Raw genomic sequence first — 20,466 nt, forward strand, 5'->3', positions numbered from 1 at the left:
CAAGATATTAATATTTTACTACAAATCAACATAAGAGGAATCATGTCATGCACAACCATTGTGAACAAAATGAAATACCAGTAATAGCTGGATAGCTGGTGTCTTGCATTTATAAATATCAACCAGTGGTAGACAACATGTACACTCACTCTACGTTACACGATGGACATCTGCACTGAAACACCATTTCTCTCTGGAGATCATGAACAGCATATGTAGCTGCAATACACTACTTTGAAAATTAGCAGAGCAAATAAATGTTACAATCCAAAAAAGCTATACATCACAAACTAGGTTTGTGAGAAACAGCCAAATAGAAATGACTGAATAGAGAAGTACATGATGGGGAGAGGGGTCTGTTCATAAAAATACACATCTGCTTAAATGTGTCCAAAAAAGCTCTGTAACAAAGATACTAACTGTAGTCTGCTCTCTGGTGATATAGGGACCAAGTGTTTCCAACCCAATGGTACAGTGGGTTAGAGGTCAGCGAGACAGGAGAGGCAGGTCACTGGAGTTCATGATTAGGCTGGAGTCCAGGTTGAGGCTTTCTGGGAAAACAAGATGAGCCACATAGATTTAAGACAGAACTGATGAAGACACTATTCAGCTAAATACCTTGGACTTTGGCATAATGCCACAATGTGAACCATGTTGATTGAGAGCCAGTGATGGAGCAGATATTATCATTCACCTTGATCAAAGTTGAGCTTCTTGGTGTTGGAACTATCTCCCAGTCCTTCAATGTCCACCAAGTCACTGTTCACATCAGAGTCATTCAGAGCACTGAGCGTCACATCTACACACAGACAGGGAAACATGTTAGTAAACTTGCACATACATTCAAGTCAGCCAATGTTTGCGGTAAACGCATCACAAGTATTGATTCGAAAAGGGTTAGCATATTTCAAAAGAAATGTCTTTGTCTTTTGACTATGGATGAAAATCGAATAAACTAAAATCAGTATACAAGCCATATTCATTACAATCCCTGCCCAATGACGTAAAGGCCTGTATCATTCCACTTACCTGCTGTTTTCTGTTTCTTGATGGCAGTGGGCATAGAGGAGCTCTGCAGCCCTGTAGTCATGACAACCTGTGAGGTGGGCACTGCGATGACAGTGGGGGCCACGGGTGCTAGTGCGGCTGCCATGATGACTGTGGTCTTCTTGGTGATCTTTTTGGGGGAGTCGGAGGAGAGGGGCACCCTGCTGTCCTCATATAGTTTCCTCTTCACTGTTGTCTTTATCTGGGCTCTGCATAAAACAGAGGAGGCAACAGATTGGTTATGTGATTTTCATACAGGTTTAAACATAGGATGTATGGTAAACAAGGTCATTTGCCAACAGAGATGTCAGGAGTTGAAGTCAACCCCACCAGATGTCTTCTTTAGAAAAAAGGCAGTAAAGATACAAGATCAATGGATGAAAGATTGTAAGAGTGGGTGCAGTATGATGAGATAGAGGGGGAGAAAGAAAGATTGAAAGTGTGGCGGGATAGAATAAACATGGATTGCAAGAAAGAGGGGACAGAAGGATCCTTACACAGTGCGCTCCTTAATCACAGAGCTGATACTGTTCAGATCATCACCGAAGCGCCGCACAGCTGACCGCAGCATCTCGACCTCCGTCTCTGTCCATTTGGCTCTGGGGAGAGGGGCATAGTAATGGGAAGAAGAAAGGAGAAGAGTCAGTAGGAAGGTTTCCATTGACCCAGATTTATCACCCCCAAAAAACATTGCCGTGCGTAATGGAAACGGCAGATACAAGACACATTTTCTAAAGATCGGCAACATTTTATCCATTCGACGGGTGGATTTTTCCTTTGTCAAACTTTCTTAATTGCGACAAATGACGACGGAAATTGTTTTTCAAATAAATTATGATTGCCGAATCATTTTAAGGGTAGGCGGGGCATGTGATATCACATAACTATAAAGCTCCACATTTAATTCTAAAGCCAACTACTTGCAAAATCCATTTTACAACTATAAATAAATTGTTTCTTTGTAGGGCTTAAAATCTATTACGGACTACAAAAGGGAAACCCAGACGGGAGCTGCCCAGTGACGCAAGCCTACCAGACGAGCTAAATTCCTTTTATGCTCGCTTCGAGGCAAGCAACACTGAAGCATGCACAAGAGCACCAGCTGTTCTGTATGACTGTGTGATAACGCTCTCGGTAGCCGATGTGAGCAAGACCTTTAAACAGGTCAACATTCAAAGCCACGGGGCTAGATGGATTACCAGGACGTGTACTCAAAGCATGTGCGGACCAACTGGAAAGTGTCTTCACTGACATTTTCAACCTCTCCCTGACTGAGTCTGTAATACCGACATGTTTCAAGCAGACCACCATAGTCCCTGTGCCAAAGGAAGCGAAGGTAACCTGCCTAAATGATTACCGCCCCGTAGCCATGAAGTGCTTAGAAAGGCTGGTCATGGTTCACATCAACAGCATCCTCCCGGATACCCTAGACCCACTCCAATTCGCATACCGCCCCAACAGATCCACAGATGACACAATCTCATTCGAACTCCACACTGCCCTTTCCCACCTGGACAAAAGGAACACCTATGTGAGAATGCTGTTCATTGACTGCAGCTCAGCGTTCAACACCATAGTGCACAAAAAGCTCATCACTAAGCTAAGGACCCTGGGACTAAACAGCTCCCTCTGCATCTGGATCCTGGACTTCCTGACGGGCTGCACCCAGGTGGTAAGGGTAGGCAACAACACGTCTACCAAGCTGATCCTCAACACTGGGGCCCCTCAGGGGTGTGCACTTAGCACTCACCTGTACTCCCTGTTCACCCACGACTGCGTGGCCAAACATGACTCCAACACCATTAAGTTTGCTGATATCAACAGTGGTAGGCCTGATCACCGACAACAATGAGACAGCATATAAGGAGGTCAGAGAACTGGCAGTGTGGTGCCAGGACAACAACCTCTCTCTCAAGGTGAACAAGACAAAGGAGCTGACCGTGGACTACAGGAAAAGGCTTGCCGAACAGGCCCCCATTAACATCAACGGGGCTGTAGTAGAGCGGGTAGAGAGTTTCATGGTCGAAACACAACAAGACAGTCATGAAGAGGGCACGACAAAACCTTTACCCCCTCAGGAGACTGAAAAGATTTGGCATGGGTCCACAGATCCTCAAAAGGTTCTATAGCTGCACAATCGAGAGCATCCTGACTGGTTGCATCACCACCTGGTATGGCAACTGCTCGGCATCTGACCGTAAGGTGCTACAAAGGGTAGTGTGTATGGCCCAGTACATCACTGGGGCCAAGCTTCCTGCAATCAAGGACCTATATAATAGGCGGCGTCAGAGGAAAGCCCATAAAACTGTCAGAGACTCCAGTCACCCAAGTCAGGCTGTTTTCTCTGCTACCGGCAAGCGCCAAGTCTGGGACTAAAAGGCTCCTTAACGGCTTCTATCCCCAAGCCATAAGACTGCTAAACAAAATGGCCACCGGACTATTACATTAACGTCACCTCCATTTGTTTTCTACACTGCTGCTACTCGCTGTTTATCATCTATGCATAATCACTTCACCCCTACCTACATGTACAGTCGTGGCCAAGTTTTGAGAATGACATATTTTAATTTTCACAAAGTCTGCTGCCTCAGTTTGTATGATGGCAATTTACATATACTCCATGCCAACAGTAAAGCATCCTGAGACCATTCATGTGTGGGGGTTGCATCTCAGCCAAGGGAGTGGGCTCACTCACAATTTTGCCTAAGAACACAGCCATGAATAAAGAATAGTACCAACACATCCTCCGAGAGCAACTTCTCCCAACCATCCAGGAACAGTTTTGTGACGAACAATGCCTTTTCCAGCATAATGGAGCACCTTGCCATAAGGCAAAAGTGATAACTAAGTGGCTCGGGGAACAAAAAAAATGATATTTTGGGTCCATGGCCAGGAAACTCCCCAGACCTGAATCCCATTGAACTTGTGGTCAATCCTGAAGAGGTGGGTGGACAAACAAAAACCCACAAATTCTGTCCAACTCCAAGCATTGATTATGCAAGAATGGGCTGCCATCAGTCAGGATGTGGCCCAGAAGTTAATTGACAGCATGCCAGGACGGATTGCAGAGGTCTTGAAAAAGAAGGGTCAACACTGCAAATATTGACTCTCTGCATCAATTTCATGTAATTGTCAATAAAAGCCTTTGACACTTGTGAAATGGTTGTAATTATACTTCAGTATTCCATAGTAACATCTGACAAAAATATCTAAAGACACTGAAGCAGCAAACTTTGTGAAAATTAATATTTGTGTCACTCAAAACTGTTGGCCACGACTAACCTGTACCCCCGCACACTGACTCGGTACCGGTACCCCCTGTATATAGCCCTGTTATTGTTATGTTATTGTATTACTTTAGCTTATTTGCTAACTATTTTCTTAACTCTTCTTGAACTGCACTGTTGGTTAAGGGCTTGTAAGTAAGGTCTACACTTGTTGTATATGGCGCATGTGACATAACGTTTGATTTGATATGACAAGGATTGTCCTGACTTTCAAGAATACCTGAACTGCTTCGCCTTCTTTTTCTGGTCGGCTGGATGCAAGTTTCACCATCCAATTATTTCAGATCTACAGGACAGCAAGTTTTACCATGGCAGGGACCGTGGAGATATGTTGGCACATGAGAATTATTAGAATATGGCAAATTAGTCAATTCTTGCGTTCTATAAATGCTGGCGTTTGTGGGCTCGTGAAACATATACAGTGCATTCGGGAAGGTATTCAGACCCTTTGACTTTTTCCACTGTTACGTTTCAGCCTTATTCTAAAATGTATTAAATCGTTTTCCCCCCTCAATCTACACACAATAACCCATAATGACAAAGCAAAAAAAACAGGTTTTTAGAATTTTTTGCTAATTTCTATCAAATAAAAAAACATATAAAATGTGCATATGTATTCAGACCCTTTACTCAGTACTTTGTTGAAGCACATTTGGCAGCGATTATAGCCTGGAGTCTTCTTTGGTATGATGCTACAAGCTTGGCACACCTGTATTTAGGGAGTTTCTCCTATTCTTCTCTGCAGATCATCTCAAGCTCTGTCAGGTTGGATGGAGAGCATCGCTGCACAGTTATTTTCAGGTCTCTCCAGAGATGTTCGATTGGGTTCAAGTCCGGGCTCTGGCTGGGCCACTCAGACATTCAGAGACTTGTCCCGAAACCACTCTTGCATTGTCTTGGCTGTGTGCTTCGGGTTGTTGTCCTTTTGGAAGGTGAACCTTCGCCCCCAGTCTGAGGTCCTTCAGCAGATCGCTCTGTACTTTGCTCCGTTAACCTTACCCTCAATCCTGACTAGTAGCTGAAAAACATCCCCACAGAATGATGCTGCCACCACCATGCTTCACCGTAGGGATGGTGTCAGGTTTCCTCCAGACGTGACGCTTGGCATTCAGGCCAAAGAGTTCAATCTTGTTTTCATCAGACCAGAGAATCTTGTTTTTCATGGTCTGAGAGTGCTTTACATGGCCTTTGGCAAACTGCAAGCAGGTCTCGGAGCTCTACGGACAATTCGACCTCATGGCTTGGATATTGCTCTGACATGCACTGTCAACTAAGGGACCTTATATAGACGTGTGTGCCTTTCCAAATCAATTGAATTTATCACAGGTGGACTCCAATGAAGTCGTAGAAACATCAAGGATGATCAATGGAAACAGGATGCACCTGATCTCAAGTCTCATAGCAAAGGGTCTGAATACACATTAAAAATAAAAACATAACTTATTTACATAAACATGCGAATATTTCTAAAAACCTGTTTTTGCTTTGTCATTATGTGGTATTTTGTGTAGGTTGTTGAGGGGGGGAAAGTATTTAATCCATTTTAGAATAAAATGTGGAACATTTCAAGAACTTTTAAAGTTTCTTCAAGTGCAGTTGCAAAAACCATCAAGCGCTATGATGAAACTGGCTCTAATGAGGACCGCTACAGGAAAGGAAGACCCAGAGATACCTCTGCTGCAGAGTCAACTGCATCTCAGATTGCAGCCATTATAAATGCTTCACAGAGTTCAAGGAACGGACACATCTCAACATCAACTGTTCAGAGGAGACTGCGTCAACCAGGCCTTCATGGTCTAATTGCTGCAAAGATACCACTACTAAAGGACACCAAGAGAGAGACTTGCTTTGCTTTGACAATAGACTGGTGGAAATCTGTCCTTTGTTCTGATGAGTCCAAATTTGAGATTTTTGGTTCCAACCACTGTGTCTTTGTGAGATACAGAGTAGGTAAGCAGATTATCTCTGCATGTGTGGTTCCCACTGTGAAGCATGGAGGAGGAAGTGTGATGGTGCTTTGCTGGTGACACTGATTTATTTATAATTCAAGGCACACTTAACCAGCATGGCTACCATAGCATTCTGCAGCGATACACCATCCCATCTGGTTTGCACTTAGTCCCACTATCATTTGTTTTTCAACAGGACAATGACCCGAAACCCACCTCCAGATTTTATAAGGGCTATTTGACCAAGGAAATTGATGGAGTGCCGCATCAGATGACCAAGCCTCCACAATCACCCGACCACAACCCAATTGAGATGGTTTGGGATGAGTTGGACCGCAAAGTGAAGAAAAAGCAGCCAACAAGCGCTCAGCATGTGTGGGAGCTCCTTCAAGACTGTTGGAAAAAGCATTCCTCATGACGCTGGTTGAGAGAATACCAAGAGTGTGCAAGCTGTCATCAAGGCGAAGGGTGGTTATTTTGAAGAATATATTTGATTTGTTTAACACTTTTCTTTGTTGGTTACTACATGATTCGACAATGTAGGTTATTGCGAAAAAGTTTGTTTTTGGTGTGACGTCATTACATCCAGCTGTTTTTATTGACAAGACAGTTAAATGGAAATTAAATTGTTGCATCTATTTTCTATGCAATCTTTGTAAACTGACAAAAAATAAATAATAATAATAATCACTGCTACCGTTATTGCTGGACAATTCCACGGTAACAGAGTGATGCTGAGATTTTCAACTTTAAAATGTATGTCAAACAAAAACAAACGACTGCAAAGTTAAACAAACCATATAACTATGCACAACTAGCATTGGCGATTTAAGCATGTAAATCTTGGTGTGGCAAATTTTTTTAAAAGTGGAATTACATACCAGCAAAGCCACTACACAACACTAAATAATACATTAATTGCACTATAACAGTGACAAACGGTGTCCACAAACTGTTAGGGCCTACATAAAGCTGTCCCAACAACAGTCCCGACATCTTACCACTGCTACACCTGGCTATCAGCGGAGCCTTGTCTGGCAGCAAAACAGTTCATTCAGCCTCATTTACTGTCTTTTTAAAAAACATAGCTGATATGGCTGACTTGCTTAAACAAATGTGGTTTCTACTGACAATTGAGATGTACAAACAATGGCATAAGGGGACAACAAGTGGATAAAAGACCATCCGTAATTTCGATTAAGACAATGAGCGAGCTAGGACGGACGTAACGTTAGTCAATATAACTATTTGTTTAGCACTTTTGAAATGTACAGAAACAGAATTTACGACATGGGCCGTTCTTACAGTGCTCTCCCTGTACACCATGCTAGAACCGTAGGATAAATAAAGGGGGCATATAAGCAGACAATGAAAGCTCTTACAATATTCAATGATTACATTTCTCTAAAACAGGTTATAGGCTACAGAAGAACAGTCAGAACAGTAGTCGAAATTAAGAGGGGTAAATAGACCAAATTATTAGGGTGAGGCACATGGGCTACAAACATCTTACTACACAACATACACTTAGTACTACTTTCTTATCTATAGTATGCATATATCCCCGCACTACAGTATACATACACTGCTCAAAAAAATTAAAGGGAACACTAAAATAACACATCCTAGATCTGAATTAATGAAATATTCTTATTAAATACTTTTTTCTTTACATAGTTGAATGTGCTGACAACAAAATCACAAAAATTATCAATGGAAATCAAATCTATCAACCCATGGAGGTCTGGATTTGGAGTCACACTCAAAATTAAAGTGGAAAACCACACTACAGGCTGATCCAACTTTGATGTAATGTCCTTAAAACAAGTCCAAATGAGGCTCAGTAGTGTAGGTGTGGCCTCCACGTGCCTGTATGACCTCCCTACAACACCTGGGCATGCTCCTGATGAGGTGGCGGATGGTCTCCTGAGGGATCTCTTCTCAGACCTGGACTAAAGCATCCGCCAACTCCTGGACAGTCTGTGGTGCAACGTGGCGTTGGTGGATGGAGCGAGACATGATGTCCCAGATGTGCTCAATTGGATTCAGGTCTGGGGAGCGGGCGGGCCAGTCCATAGCATCAATGCCTTCCTCTTGCAGGAACTGCTGACACACTCCAGCCACATGAGGTCTAGCATTGTCTTGCATTAGGAAGAACCCAGGGCCAACCACACCAGCATATGGTCTCACAAGGGGTCTGAGGATCTCATCTCGGTACCTAATGGCAGTCAGGCTACCTCTGGCGAGCACATGGAGGGCTGTGCGGCCCCCCAAAGAAATGCCACCCCACACCATGACTGACCCACCGCCAAACAGGTCATGCTGGAGGTGCTGGAGGATGTTGCAGGCAGCAGAACGTTCTCCACTGTGTCTCCAGTCTTTGTCACATGTGCTCAGTGTGAACCTGTTTTCATCTGTGAAGAACACAGGGCGCCAGTGGCGAATTTGCCAATCTTGGTGTTCTCTGGCAAATGCCAAACATCCTGCACGGTGTTGGGCGGTAAGCACAACCCCCACCTGTGGACGTTGGGCCCTCATTTCCACCCTCATGGAGTCTGTTTCTGACCGTTTGAGCAGACACATGCACATTTGTGGCCTGCTGGAAGTCATTTTGCAGGGCTCTGGCAGTGCTCCTCCTTGCACAAAGGCGGAGGTAGCGGTCCTGCTGCTGGGTTGTTGCCCTCCTACGGCCTCCTCCACGTCTCCTGATGTACTGGCCTGTCTCCTGGTAGCGCCTCCATGCTCTGGACACTACGCTGACAGACACAGCAAACCTTCTTGCCACAGCTCCCATTGATGTGCCATCCTGGATGAGCTGCACTACCTGAGCCACTTGTGTGGGTTGTAGACTCCATCTCATGCTACCACTAGAGTGAAAGCACCGCCAGCATTCAAAAGTGACCAAAACATCAGCCAGGAAGCATAGGAACTGAGAAGTGGTCTGTGGTCACCACCTGCAGAACCACTCCTTTATTGGGGGTGTCTTGCTAATTGCCTATAATTCCCACCTGTTGTCTATTCCATTTGCACAACAGCATGTGAAATGTATTGTCAATCAGTGTTGCTTCCTAAGTGGACAGTTTGATTTCACAGAAGTGTGATTGACTTGGAGTTACATTGTGTTAAGTGTTCCCTTTATTTTTTTGAGCAGTGTATATCCCTGGTATATAACATCATTTACGAAGCAGCTTACAAAAAAATGTTGGACTCACATTGTTGTGCTTGGCTCACTTGAACAGTTGATGAGGCGGTCCACCAAGTTAAGAGTTGTTTTGAGCGTGGCACAAATCATGCTTCATTGACAGCATGGCCAATGTTGACTGTTTATCATTTTAAATTTGGAAAAGAACCCCTTAATCTCAGATTTGGCACCACACAGCCACTGTCACTGATTCCTTCCAAACCACTGAATTTGAGATTTCCAACTTGTTGTGTAATGTTTATGTCCAATGGCCGATGAGCACCGATACGTTTTATTTATAATTTCTCTTCATATGACAAGGATTAAAAAGGATTTGCCAGTAGATTGAAATAAGGTGTGGGCCAGGTAGCAGGCTGTTAGCCAGCCTGCCAGCTTAGTGGAGTGTACCACTAGCACAGTCAGTGTAGTCAGCTCAGCTATCCCCATTGAGACCGTGTCTGTGCCTCGACCTAGGTTGGGCAAAATTAAACATGGCGGTGTTCGCCTTAGCAATCTCACTAGGATAAAGACCTCCTCCATTCCTGTCATTATTGAAAGAGATCGTGATACCTCACATCTCAAAATAAGGCTACTTAATGTTAGATCCCTTATTTTAAAGGCAGTTATAGTCAATGAACTAATCACTGATCATAATCTTGATGTGATTGGCCTGACTGAAACATGGCTTAAGCTTGATGAATTTACTGTGTTAAATGAGGCCTCACCTACTGGCTACACTAGTGACCATATCCCCCGTGCATCCCGCAAAGGCGGAGGTGTTGCTAACATTTACGATAGCAAATTTCAATTTACAAAAAAAAAAAGGCGGTTTCATCTTTTGAGCTTCTGTCATGAAATCTATGCAGCCTACTCAATCACTTTTTATAGCTACTGTTTACAGGCCTCCTGGGCCATATACAGCGTTCCTCATTCAGTTCCCTGTATTCCTATCGGCCCTTGTAGTCATAGCAGATAATATTCAAATTCTTGGTGACTTTAATATTCACATGGAAAAGTCCACAGACCCACTCCAAAAGGCTTTCGGAGCCATCATCGACTCAGTGGGTTTTGTCCAACATGTCTCTGGACCTACTCACTGTCACAGTCATACTCTGGACCTAGTTTTGTCCTATGGAATAAATGTTGTGGATCTTAATGTTTTTCTTCATAATCCTGGACTATCGGACCACCATTTTATTACGTTTGCAATTGCAACAAATAATCTGCTCAGACCCCAACCAAGGAGCTTCAAAAATTGTGCTATAAATTCACAGACAACACAAAGATTCCTTGATGTCCTTCCAGACTCCCTCTGTCTACCCAAGGACGTCAGAGGACAAAATCAGTTAACCACCTAACTGAGGAACTCAATTTAACCTTGCTCAATGCCCTAGATGCAGTTGCACCCCTAAAAACATTTCTCATAAGAAACTAGCTCCCAGGTATACAGAAAATACCCGAGCTCTGAAGCAAGCTTCCAGAAAATTGGAACGGAAATGGCGCCACACCAAACTGTAAGTTTTCCGATTAGCTTGGAAAGACAGTACCGTGCAGTATCGAAGAGCCCTCACTGCTGCTCGATCATCCTATTTTTCCAACTTAATTGAGGAAAATAAGAACAATCCGAAATGTATTTTTGATACTGTCAAAAAGCTAACTAAAAAGCAGCATTCCCCAAGAGAGGATGGCTTTCGCTTCAGCAGTAATAAATTAATGAACTTCTTTGAGGAAAAGATCATGATTATTAGAAAGCAAATTACGGACTCTTTAAGTCTGCGTATTCCTTCAAAGCTCAGTTGTCCTGAGTCTGCACAACTCTGCCAGGACCTAGGATCAAGAGAGACACTCAAGTGTTTTAGTACTATATCTCTTGACACAATGATGAAAATAATCATGGCCTCTAAACCTTCAAGCTGCATACTGGACCCTATTCCAACTAAACTACTGAAAGAGCTGCTTCCTGTGCTTGGCCCTCCTATGTTGAACATAATAAACAGCTCTCTATCCACCGGATAGGTACCAAACTCACTAAAAGTGGCAGTAATAAAGCTTCTCTTGAAAAAGCCAAACCTTGACCCAGAAAATATTTTAAAAACTATCGGCCTATATCGAATCTTCCATTCCTCTCAAAATGTTTACAAAAGGCTGTTGCGCAGCAACTCACTGCCTTCCTGAAGACAAACAATGTATACGAAATGCTTCAGTCTGGTTTTAGACCCCATCATAGCACTGAGACTGCACTTGTGAAGGTGGTAAATTACCTTTTAATGGCATCAGACCGAGGCTTTGCATCTGTCCTCGTGCTCCTAGACCTTAGTGCTGCTTTTTATACCATCGATCACCACATTCTTTTGGAGAGATTGGAAACCCAAATTGGTCTACACGGACAAGTCCTGGCCTGGTTTAGATCTTATCTGTCGGAAAGATATCAGTTTGTCTCTGTGAATGGTTTGTCCTCTGACAAATCAACTGTACATTTCGGTGTTCCTCAAGGTTCCGTTTAAGGACCACTATTGTTTTCACTATATATTTTCACCTCTTGGGGATGTCATTCGAAAACATAATGTTAACTTTCACTGCTATGCGGAGGATACACAGCTGTACATTTCAATGAAACATGGTGAAGCCCCAAAATTGCCCTCGCTAGAAGCCTGTGTTTCAGACATAAGGAAGTGGATGGCTGCGAACTTTCTACTTTTAAACTCGGACAAAACAGAGATGCTTGTTCTAGGTCCCAAGAAACAAAGAGATCTTCTGTTGAATCTGACAATTAATCTTAATGGTTGTACAGTCATCTCAAATAAAACTGTGAAGGACCTCGGCATTACTCTGGACCTTGATCTCTCTTTTGACAAATATTTCAGGGACAGCTTTTTTCCATATACATAACATTGCAAAAATCAGAAACTTTCTGCCCAAAAATGATGCAGAAAAATGTATCCATGCTTTTGTTACTTCTAGGTTAGACTACTGCAATGCTCTACTTTCCGGTTACCCAGATAAAACACTAAATAAACTTCAGTTAGTGCTAAATACGGCTGCTAGAATCCTGACTAGAACCAAAAAATGTGATCATATTACTCCAGTGCTAGCCTCCCTACACTGGCTTCATGTCAAGGCAAGGGCTGATTTCAAGGCTTTGCTGCTAACCTACAAAGCATTACATGGGCTTTCTCCTACCTATCTCTCTGATTTGGTCCTGCCGTACATACCTACACGTACGCTACGGTCACAAGACGCAGGCCTCCTAATTGTCCCTAGAATTTCTAAGCAAACAACTGGAGGCAGGGCTTTCTCCTATAGAGCTCCATTTTTATGGAGTGGTCTGCCTACCCATGTGAGAGACGCAAACTCGGTCTCAACCTTTAAATCTTTACTGAAGACTCATCTCTTCAGTGGGTCATATAATTGGGTGTAGTCTGGCCCGGGAGTGTGAAGGTGAACGGAAAGGCACTGGAGCGAAGAAACAGCCCTTGCTGTCTCTGCCTGGCCGGTTCCTCTCTTTCCACTGGGATTCTCTGCCTCTAACCCTATTACAGGGGCTGAGTCACTGGCTTACTGGTGCTCTTTCATGCCGTCCCTAGGAGGGGTGCGTCACTTGAGTGGGTTGAGTCACTGATGTGATCTTCCTGTCTGGGTTGGCACCCCCCCTTGGGTTGTAGCGGCGGAGATCTTTGTGGGCTATACTCGGCCTTGTCTCAAAATGGTAAGTTGGTGGTTGAAGATTTCCCTCTAGTGGTGTGGGGGCTGTGCTTTGGCAAAGTGGGTGGGGTTATATCTTTCCCTTTTGGCCCTGTCCAGGGGTATCATCAGATGGGGCCACAGTGTCTCCTGACCCCTCCTGTCTCAGCCTCCAGTATTTATGCTGCAGTAGTTTATGTGTCGGGGGGCTAGGGTCAGTTTGTTATATCTGGAGTACTTCTCCTGTCTTATCCTGTGTCCTGTGTGAATTTAAGTATGCTCTCTCTAATGCGCTCTTTCTTTCTCTCTCTCGGAGGACCTGAGCCCTAGGACCATGCCTCAGGACTACTTGGCATGATGACTCCTTGCTGTCCCCAGTCCACCTGGCTGTGCTGCTGCTCCAGTTTCAACTGTTCTGCCTGTGATTATTATTGTTTGACCATGCTGGTCATTTATGAACATTTGAACATCTTGGCCATGTTCTGTTATAATCTCCACCCGGCACAGCCAGAAGAGGACTGGCCACCCCTCATAGCCTGGTTCCTCTCTAGGTTTCTTTCTAGGTTTTGGCCTTTCTAGGGAGTTTTTCCTAGCCACCGTGCTTCTACACCTGCATTGCTTGCTGTTTGGGGGTTTAGGCTCGGTTTCTGTACAGCACTTTGAGATATCAGCTGATGTACAAAGGGCTATATAAATTCATTTTATTTGATTTGACTTGATTAATGATGATGACTGCTAGCTAAGATTTTGAAAGTATGATGTTGACATGATCAGTCCAATCAAAACTCCTGTACATATAATATGATTTGATGTAATTTTATCTGTGGCCAATGACCTTGAGCCTTCTTGGATGGGCACTTCTATGACAGTAGCCAAAGGGCTTGAATTTTCAATGTCTCCTCTTACACATGGCAGTGACGTAAAGTCGCCATGAGTGACAGAATACTGAGCCAATCCCGACACCACACTCTGTATTTTCTGCTGGCTTGCCCCACCACCACAGAAAGCACTGACTGAGCTAGGCTAAAACACCTGCATTTTGGAGCTTTGTTACTCAAGAAAATAAAAAAAGAGACCATGTTTGTATGCGGCTCTTATTAACTAAATATATATTTCTACATTGTTCAAAACTGATATGTGACACATATTAATGCCAAAATAACATCCAAAACAGGCAAGCCGGGTCGCCACTGACTACTACTTTTAACAAAAATATATTTACTTTTAGAACATTGTTGATGGTTTGTGCTGTCATTCTATTACCAAACTTTGCATCCGCGCTATTATTCAAGTAAATGTGTTTTTGTAAAAATGTTCTGTGGAAATTGTTAAGTAGTCCTTGTGCATAGAGTTGTATGGTATGTTTAACTTAGCAATCAATGGTTTTTGTTTGACATATATTTTAAAGTGAAAATCGGAGTCTCAGCATCACTCTTATTAACTAAACCTTAATCCCCATATTGTTTTGAGTGAGTGAAAGAGTGTACACTCACCCTGCAGGGCTAGAGTCAGCTACTGGATGCAGCTGCATGGTAAGCTCACCCAGCTTGGTGAAGGCTGCTCCTGCTGCAGAGAAGATTTCTCCCACCTGTCACAGAAATAGAGACATGGAAACGTAATAATATTAAATTAGCTTAGGGCCATATCATATGACGCATTCACACCATGGTTACTAGTAAAATAGATAAGACCTATTTAAGATCTTAGACTGTTCGTACCTTAGTAGAGGCTGAAGTCATTTTGGGCTGTTACTGTAGCTTGCTATCCCAGGCAACAACAATAGCAAATGTCTTAGGGGAAGCTAACGTAAGCAGGGTAGTTACAATAAAAGGCGGCAAATTAAGCGTTTCAACAATTAAGACGCAAGACAAATTCGCATAGACTAATGCGTTTACGAAGTGTAACTTTGTCTTTTGAAAACTACATTTTTCAATTTCGCAACAAAACGGTCAAATAAATTAATAAAGATTTGTTAACTAACTAGCTAGCTAGCTAGCTAGGTAGGTAGGTGACTGTCGCGCGAGATTCGAGAAAGGGAGAAGGCGGGGCCTGACTGAGGACCCATTTTGATTGGTTTTCGTACCGAAATAGACGAACATTTACGGAAATTAACGAAGGAAACGATTGTCATCTTATGCAGTCTAGGACGACGCTCGTCCTTTGAGAAAAGAAAATACTGTTTTATATTAGTGTATCGAAATAGTTTCTTTTGTTAGAAAAGATAAAGTACAAGAATGCCATCCCTTTTATTCTGTGGTCCGAAAATGGCCGCTTGTGGAATAGTGATCAGCATATGGGGAGTCATCATGCTGGTAAGGATTAGCTGGCTAACGTTAGCTCCCACCCCATCCTTGCCAATAAAGTATCTGCTTTAGCGTTAGTTATAGGTCGTGTCAAGATTTTCCACCTTTCGATATTAGCTACTTGACAGTCATGGTTTTTGATAAGACACCTGTAGGTGATTGTGTGCTAAAGTAACTTTAGCTTTTCATTATCTGGTAATTAGAGCCAAATTGGGCAGCCGCAAGCTAGCTAGCAGCCTGGAGACATGATGTTGAATTGCATTGGATTCAACGTCGGGCATAAATGAGCATTTGGATCAGGAAAGTTTCCTCTCACGACCTCTACAAACCAGAATGTTAAATAAAATGTAATTTACTTTACCGGTGTGTCCGTTTGCAGGTAGGAATGTGTCACACTATATCCACAGGAAAGTATAATCAGTGGTCGCATTATTAGCTTTCAGAAATCTTCATTTTCAAAACTCAGACCATTAAAAAAAATGTTGCGGCTTAAACCAGTGTGCACATAGCATGTCTTCTCTTGAGAGCCAGATCTGCCTTCTGCGGCCTTTCTCAATAGCAAGGCTATGCTCACTGAGTCTGTACATAGTCAAAGATTTCCTTAATTTTGGGTCAGTCACGGTGGTCAGGTATTCTGCCACTGTGTACTCTGTGTTTAGAGCCAAATAGCACTGTAGCCTTTCTGTTTTTGTCAAGTAATGTGTTTTCTCAAGATTCGGTTGGGTCTAATTGTGTTGCTGTCCTGGGGTTCTGTTTGTTTGTGAACAGAGCCCAAGGACCAGCTTGCTTAGGGGGCTCTTTTCCAGGTTTATTATTTCTCTGTACGTTATGGAAGGTTTAGTAATTGCTTTCCTTTTAAGTGGTTGTAGAATTGAATGTTTTTTTTCTGGATTTCTTGATTTTGATCATTAGTGGGTATCGGCCTAATTCTGCTCTGCATGCATTAGTTGGTGTTTTATGTTGTACACTGAGGATATTTTTTGCAGAGTCAATTTGGTGTTTGTCACATTTTGTGAATTCTTTGTTGGTGAGCGGACCCCAGACTTCACAACCATAAAGGGCAATGGGTTCTATATCTGATTCCAGTATTGTTAGTCAGATCCTAATTGGTATGGTGGGTATAATTTGTGGAACGTTCCAACGGGAATCTATTCCAAAAACTTTGTAAAGTACAAGGTTGCCAACAAACAACACATACAAAGTAGCACGATCAATTCACCTAGCTAACTAGCTGCCGAATAGGCATCAACTCACCTCGTAGCTTGTTCTTAAACTTTGTATGCGTTGTTTTTTGGCAACCTTGTCATTTACGTTTTTGGAACAGATTCCTGTTGAAACGTTCCACAAATTATACTCACCATAATTGATATGTAAAATGTTATGTGATTTTGATGGCATAGAAGGCCCTTGCCTTGTCTCTCAGATCGTTCACAGCTTTGTGGAAGTTACCTGTGGCGCTGAGGTATATATTGTTTTGTTTTTTGTGCTCTAGGGCATTCGTGGTCCTGGGAACTGGACCTTTTTTGGAACACCATTATTTTTGTCTTCCTGAGATTTACTGTCAGGGCCCAGGGCTGACAGAATCTATGCAGAAGATCTAGGTGTTGCTGTAGGCCCTCCTTGGTTGGGGACAGAAGCACCAGATCATCAACAAACAGTAGACATTTGACTTCAGATTCTGGTAGGGTCAGGCCGGGTGCTGCAAACTGTTTTATTGCCCATGCGAATTCTTTAAAAAAAAATATATATCTATATATATATATATATCATGTTTGAAGAGGGTGGGGCGTAAACTGCATCCCAGTCTCATCTCCCAGCCCTATGGAAATAAATGTTTCTATGGCAATTTTAACTGCACACTTGTTTGTCTACATGGATTTTATAATGTCGTATGTTTTTCTCCCAACACCACTTTCCATCAATTTGTATAGCAGGCTCTCATGCCAAATTCAGTCGAAAGCTTCTTTTTTTTAACCTCTTGGAACTACCCATACCGGATCCGGGAGAATTGTCATCAACTACACTAATTAGTATAGCGCAACAGTCAAAAAATATTACTAGAAGATATTCATATTCATGAAATCACAAGTGAAATATAGTGAAACACAGCTTAGCCTTTTGTTAATCACCCTGTCATCTCAGATTTTGAAATTATGCTTTACAGCCAAAGCAAGACAAGTGTTTGTGTAAGTTTATCGATAGCCTAGCATAGCATTATGTCCAGCTGGCAGCAGGAAGCTTGGTCACGAAAATCAGAAAAGCAATCAAATTAACCGTTTACCTTTGATCTTCGGATGTTTTCACTGACGAGACTCCCAGTTAGACAGCAAATGTTTATTTTGTTCCAATTATATGCATATTCTAGCACCTGGTCCTGAGAAATAGGCGGTTTACTTAAAAATAGTGCCCCCTAGTTTCAAGAGGTTTTAATCAACAAAGCATGAGAAGACTTTGCCTTTGTTTTGGTTTGTTTGTCAAATATGGTGTGCAGGGTGAATACGTGGTCTGTCGTACGGTCATTTGGTAAAAAAAATGTTGGGACATTTTGCTCAGTACATGGTTTTTGCTGAGGAAATGTACAAGTCTGCTTGATAATCATGATGCAGAGGATTTTTCCAAGGTTGCTGTTGACATGTCCCACGGTAGTTATTGGGGTCAAATTTGTCTCTACTTTTGTGGATTGAGGTGATCAGTCTTTGGTTCCAAATATTGGGGAATGTGCCTGAGCTGAAGATGATGGTAAAGAGTTTAAGTATAGCCAATTGGAATTTGTGGTTTGTATATTTTATCATTTCATTTAGGATACCATCAACCCCACATGCCTTTTTGGGTTGGAGGGTTTGTATTTTGTCCTGTAGTTCGTTCAATATAATTGGAGAATCCAGTGGGTTCTGGTAGTCTTTAATAGTTTGTTCTAATACTTGTAATTGATCATGTATGTTTTTCTGTTTGTTCTTTGTCCCTCTCGCTTTACCTCTTCCTCTCGGTCATGTCTAGATGGCATCCAGCTATGGTCAAATTTACTCTGGGTTTTTTTTTTTTGGGGGGGGGGGCGTTGCATTTTAGCTAACCCTAACCCCTTTCCCCACCTTAGCCTAATTCTCCTAACCAGCTGTGCAATTTCTGCTAAACCTGTTATGAAAAGTAAATCCTGACTAAAGCTAGAGCCCTTCTAGCCATGACCCTTCTTCTCTGGTGAAAGCAGATTTTTATAACTAACCCAATGTAGACCAGAGCCTGCCGTTTCCATTGGGAGTAAATTAATCATAGTGGGCAGAACAAACAATGATGTGTGCAGAGCCAAGCACGAGCTAGTGAGATCCTATTGGCACGTTCTAGCATTTATTTGGTTCATGGTTAGAATGGTTCATCCATGAGAATATGAACAGAATGTCTGCCAAAATCCATCTCGCTCCATCTCCTCCCATTGCCAGCCACTGGGCTTCCTCACATCACCATATTTGGTAGTGAGTGGAAACGCCAATCAGATGCTTCCCTTATCTACATTGAAATATAATTTCAGTAGTCCTCTATTATGATTACATTTTTCTATCTCGCATAGCTCATTAATATGCCCTTGTGTGTGGGTGTGTATATATTTTTTATTTATTTATATATATATATATATATATAAATAAATATATCTATATATTATTTTTATATAAATAAAAACGCCCCCTCCGATTGGTGTTTTATATTTATAAATATATATATTGTGGGTCCAAGGATACAACGATGAATAATGTGGAACAAATAAATACCAACAAAGGATAACTTACAATCATGAACACCTTATGGAGCAGCTGTAAACCTGGCAATATTAAATATTTTAATACGTAACGGTACCAAAACCTATCAAAGTTCGTCATTAATTTATTTTCACATTTTTTTTACACTCACATGGCAATCAGACTAAAATACTGAATTCTGATGTGTGGAATATAGAGGAGGTGGTTGCTGTGTCGGTGAGAGGTTCTGCCAGTCTCAGAAGGGGGACTTGAAGAAGGGGGACTGCAAAGTCCAGGCACTGCTGCTCTCTTTGTTCTGAGTGTTTGCAGTGCTAGTGTTTTTAATCTGTGTATTTCACATATTTACAGTGCCTTGCGAAAGTATTCGGCCCCCTTGAACTTTGCGACCTTTTGCCACATTTCAGGCTTCAAACATAAAGATATAAAACTGTATTTTTTTATGAAGAATCAACAACAAGTGGGACACAATCATGAAGTGGAACGACATTTATTGGATATTTCAAACTTTTTTAAAAAATCAAAAACTGAGAAATTGGGCGTGCAAAATTATTCAGCCCCTTTACTTTCAGTGCAGTAAACTCTCTCCAGAAGTTCAGTGAGGATCTCTGAATGATCCAATGTTGACCTAAATGACTAATGATGATAAATACAATCCACCTGTGTGTAATCAAGTCTCTGTATAAATGCACCTGCATTGTGATAGTCTCAGAGGTCCGTTAAAAGCGCAGAGAGCATCATGAAGAACAAGGAACACACCAGGCAGGTCCAAGATACTGTTGTGAAGAAGTTTAAAGCCGGATTTGGATACAAAAAGATTTCCCAAGCTTTAAACATCCCAAGGAGCACTGTGCAAGCGATAATATTGAAATGGAAGGAGTATCAGACCACTGCAAATCTACCAAGACCTGGCCGTCCCTCTAAACTTTCAGCTCATACAAGGAGAAGACTGATCAGAGATGCAGCCAAGAGGCCCATGATCACTCTGGATGAACTGCAGAGATCTACAGCTGAGGTGGGAGACTCTGTCCATAGGACAACAATCAGTCGTATATTGCACAAATCTGGCCTTTATGGAAGAGTGGCAAGAAGAAAGCCATTTCTTAAAGATATCCATAAAAAGTGTCGTTTAAAGTTTGCCACAAGCCACCTGGGAGACACACCAAACATGTGGAAGAAGGTGCTCTGGTCAGATGAAACCAAAATTGAACTTTTTGGCAACAATGCAAAACGTTATGTTTGGCGTAAAAGCAACACAGCTCATCACCCTGA

General features: G+C 42.4%; 2 protein-coding genes across 2 annotated transcripts in view; one reads left to right on the forward strand and one right to left on the reverse strand.

Moving 5' to 3' along the window:
• Positions 1-15,187, reverse strand: bacc1 (BPTF associated chromatin complex component 1). Its single transcript, XM_021618169.3, has 6 exons — positions 14,864-15,187; positions 14,639-14,733; positions 1,545-1,646; positions 1,030-1,256; positions 695-799; positions 1-551 (listed from the first exon to the last, which is right to left on the reverse strand). The coding sequence occupies exons 1-6, from the start codon at positions 14,882-14,884 to the stop codon at positions 487-489; spliced, it is 615 nt and encodes a 204-aa protein (XP_021473844.1). The 5' UTR covers positions 14,885-15,187; the 3' UTR covers positions 1-486.
• The window catches only part of rnasekb (ribonuclease, RNase K b), a 15,185-nt gene continuing 9,642 nt past the window's right edge, over positions 14,924-20,466 (forward strand). Inside the window, exon 1 of the mRNA XM_021618171.3 lies at positions 14,924-15,457. Coding sequence (XP_021473846.1) covers positions 15,380-15,457 — 78 coding nt within the window. The 5' untranslated portion in view covers positions 14,924-15,379. The remainder of the gene's footprint in view (positions 15,458-20,466) is intronic.

This window comes from Oncorhynchus mykiss, chromosome 10 (assembly GCF_057628025.1).
Source record: "Oncorhynchus mykiss isolate SJ-2025 chromosome 10, ASM5762802v1, whole genome shotgun sequence".
Taxonomy (NCBI): domain Eukaryota; kingdom Metazoa; phylum Chordata; class Actinopteri; order Salmoniformes; family Salmonidae; genus Oncorhynchus; species Oncorhynchus mykiss.

What these genes read in the sequence shown, in the direction of transcription:
- bacc1 (XM_021618169.3), bottom strand. Translation starts at nt 14,884, where the DNA reads ATGACTTCAGCCTCTACTAAG. An exon ending in GTGATTAAGGAGCGCACTGT is followed by an intron (nt 1,257 to 1,544) that starts GTAAGGATCCTT and finishes TGTTTTATGCAG; the next exon opens with AGCCCAGATAAAGACAACAG. An exon ending in GAAGCTCAACTTTGATCAAG is followed by an intron (nt 552 to 694) that starts GTGAATGATAAT and finishes TTGTTTTCCCAG; the next exon opens with AAAGCCTCAACCTGGACTCC.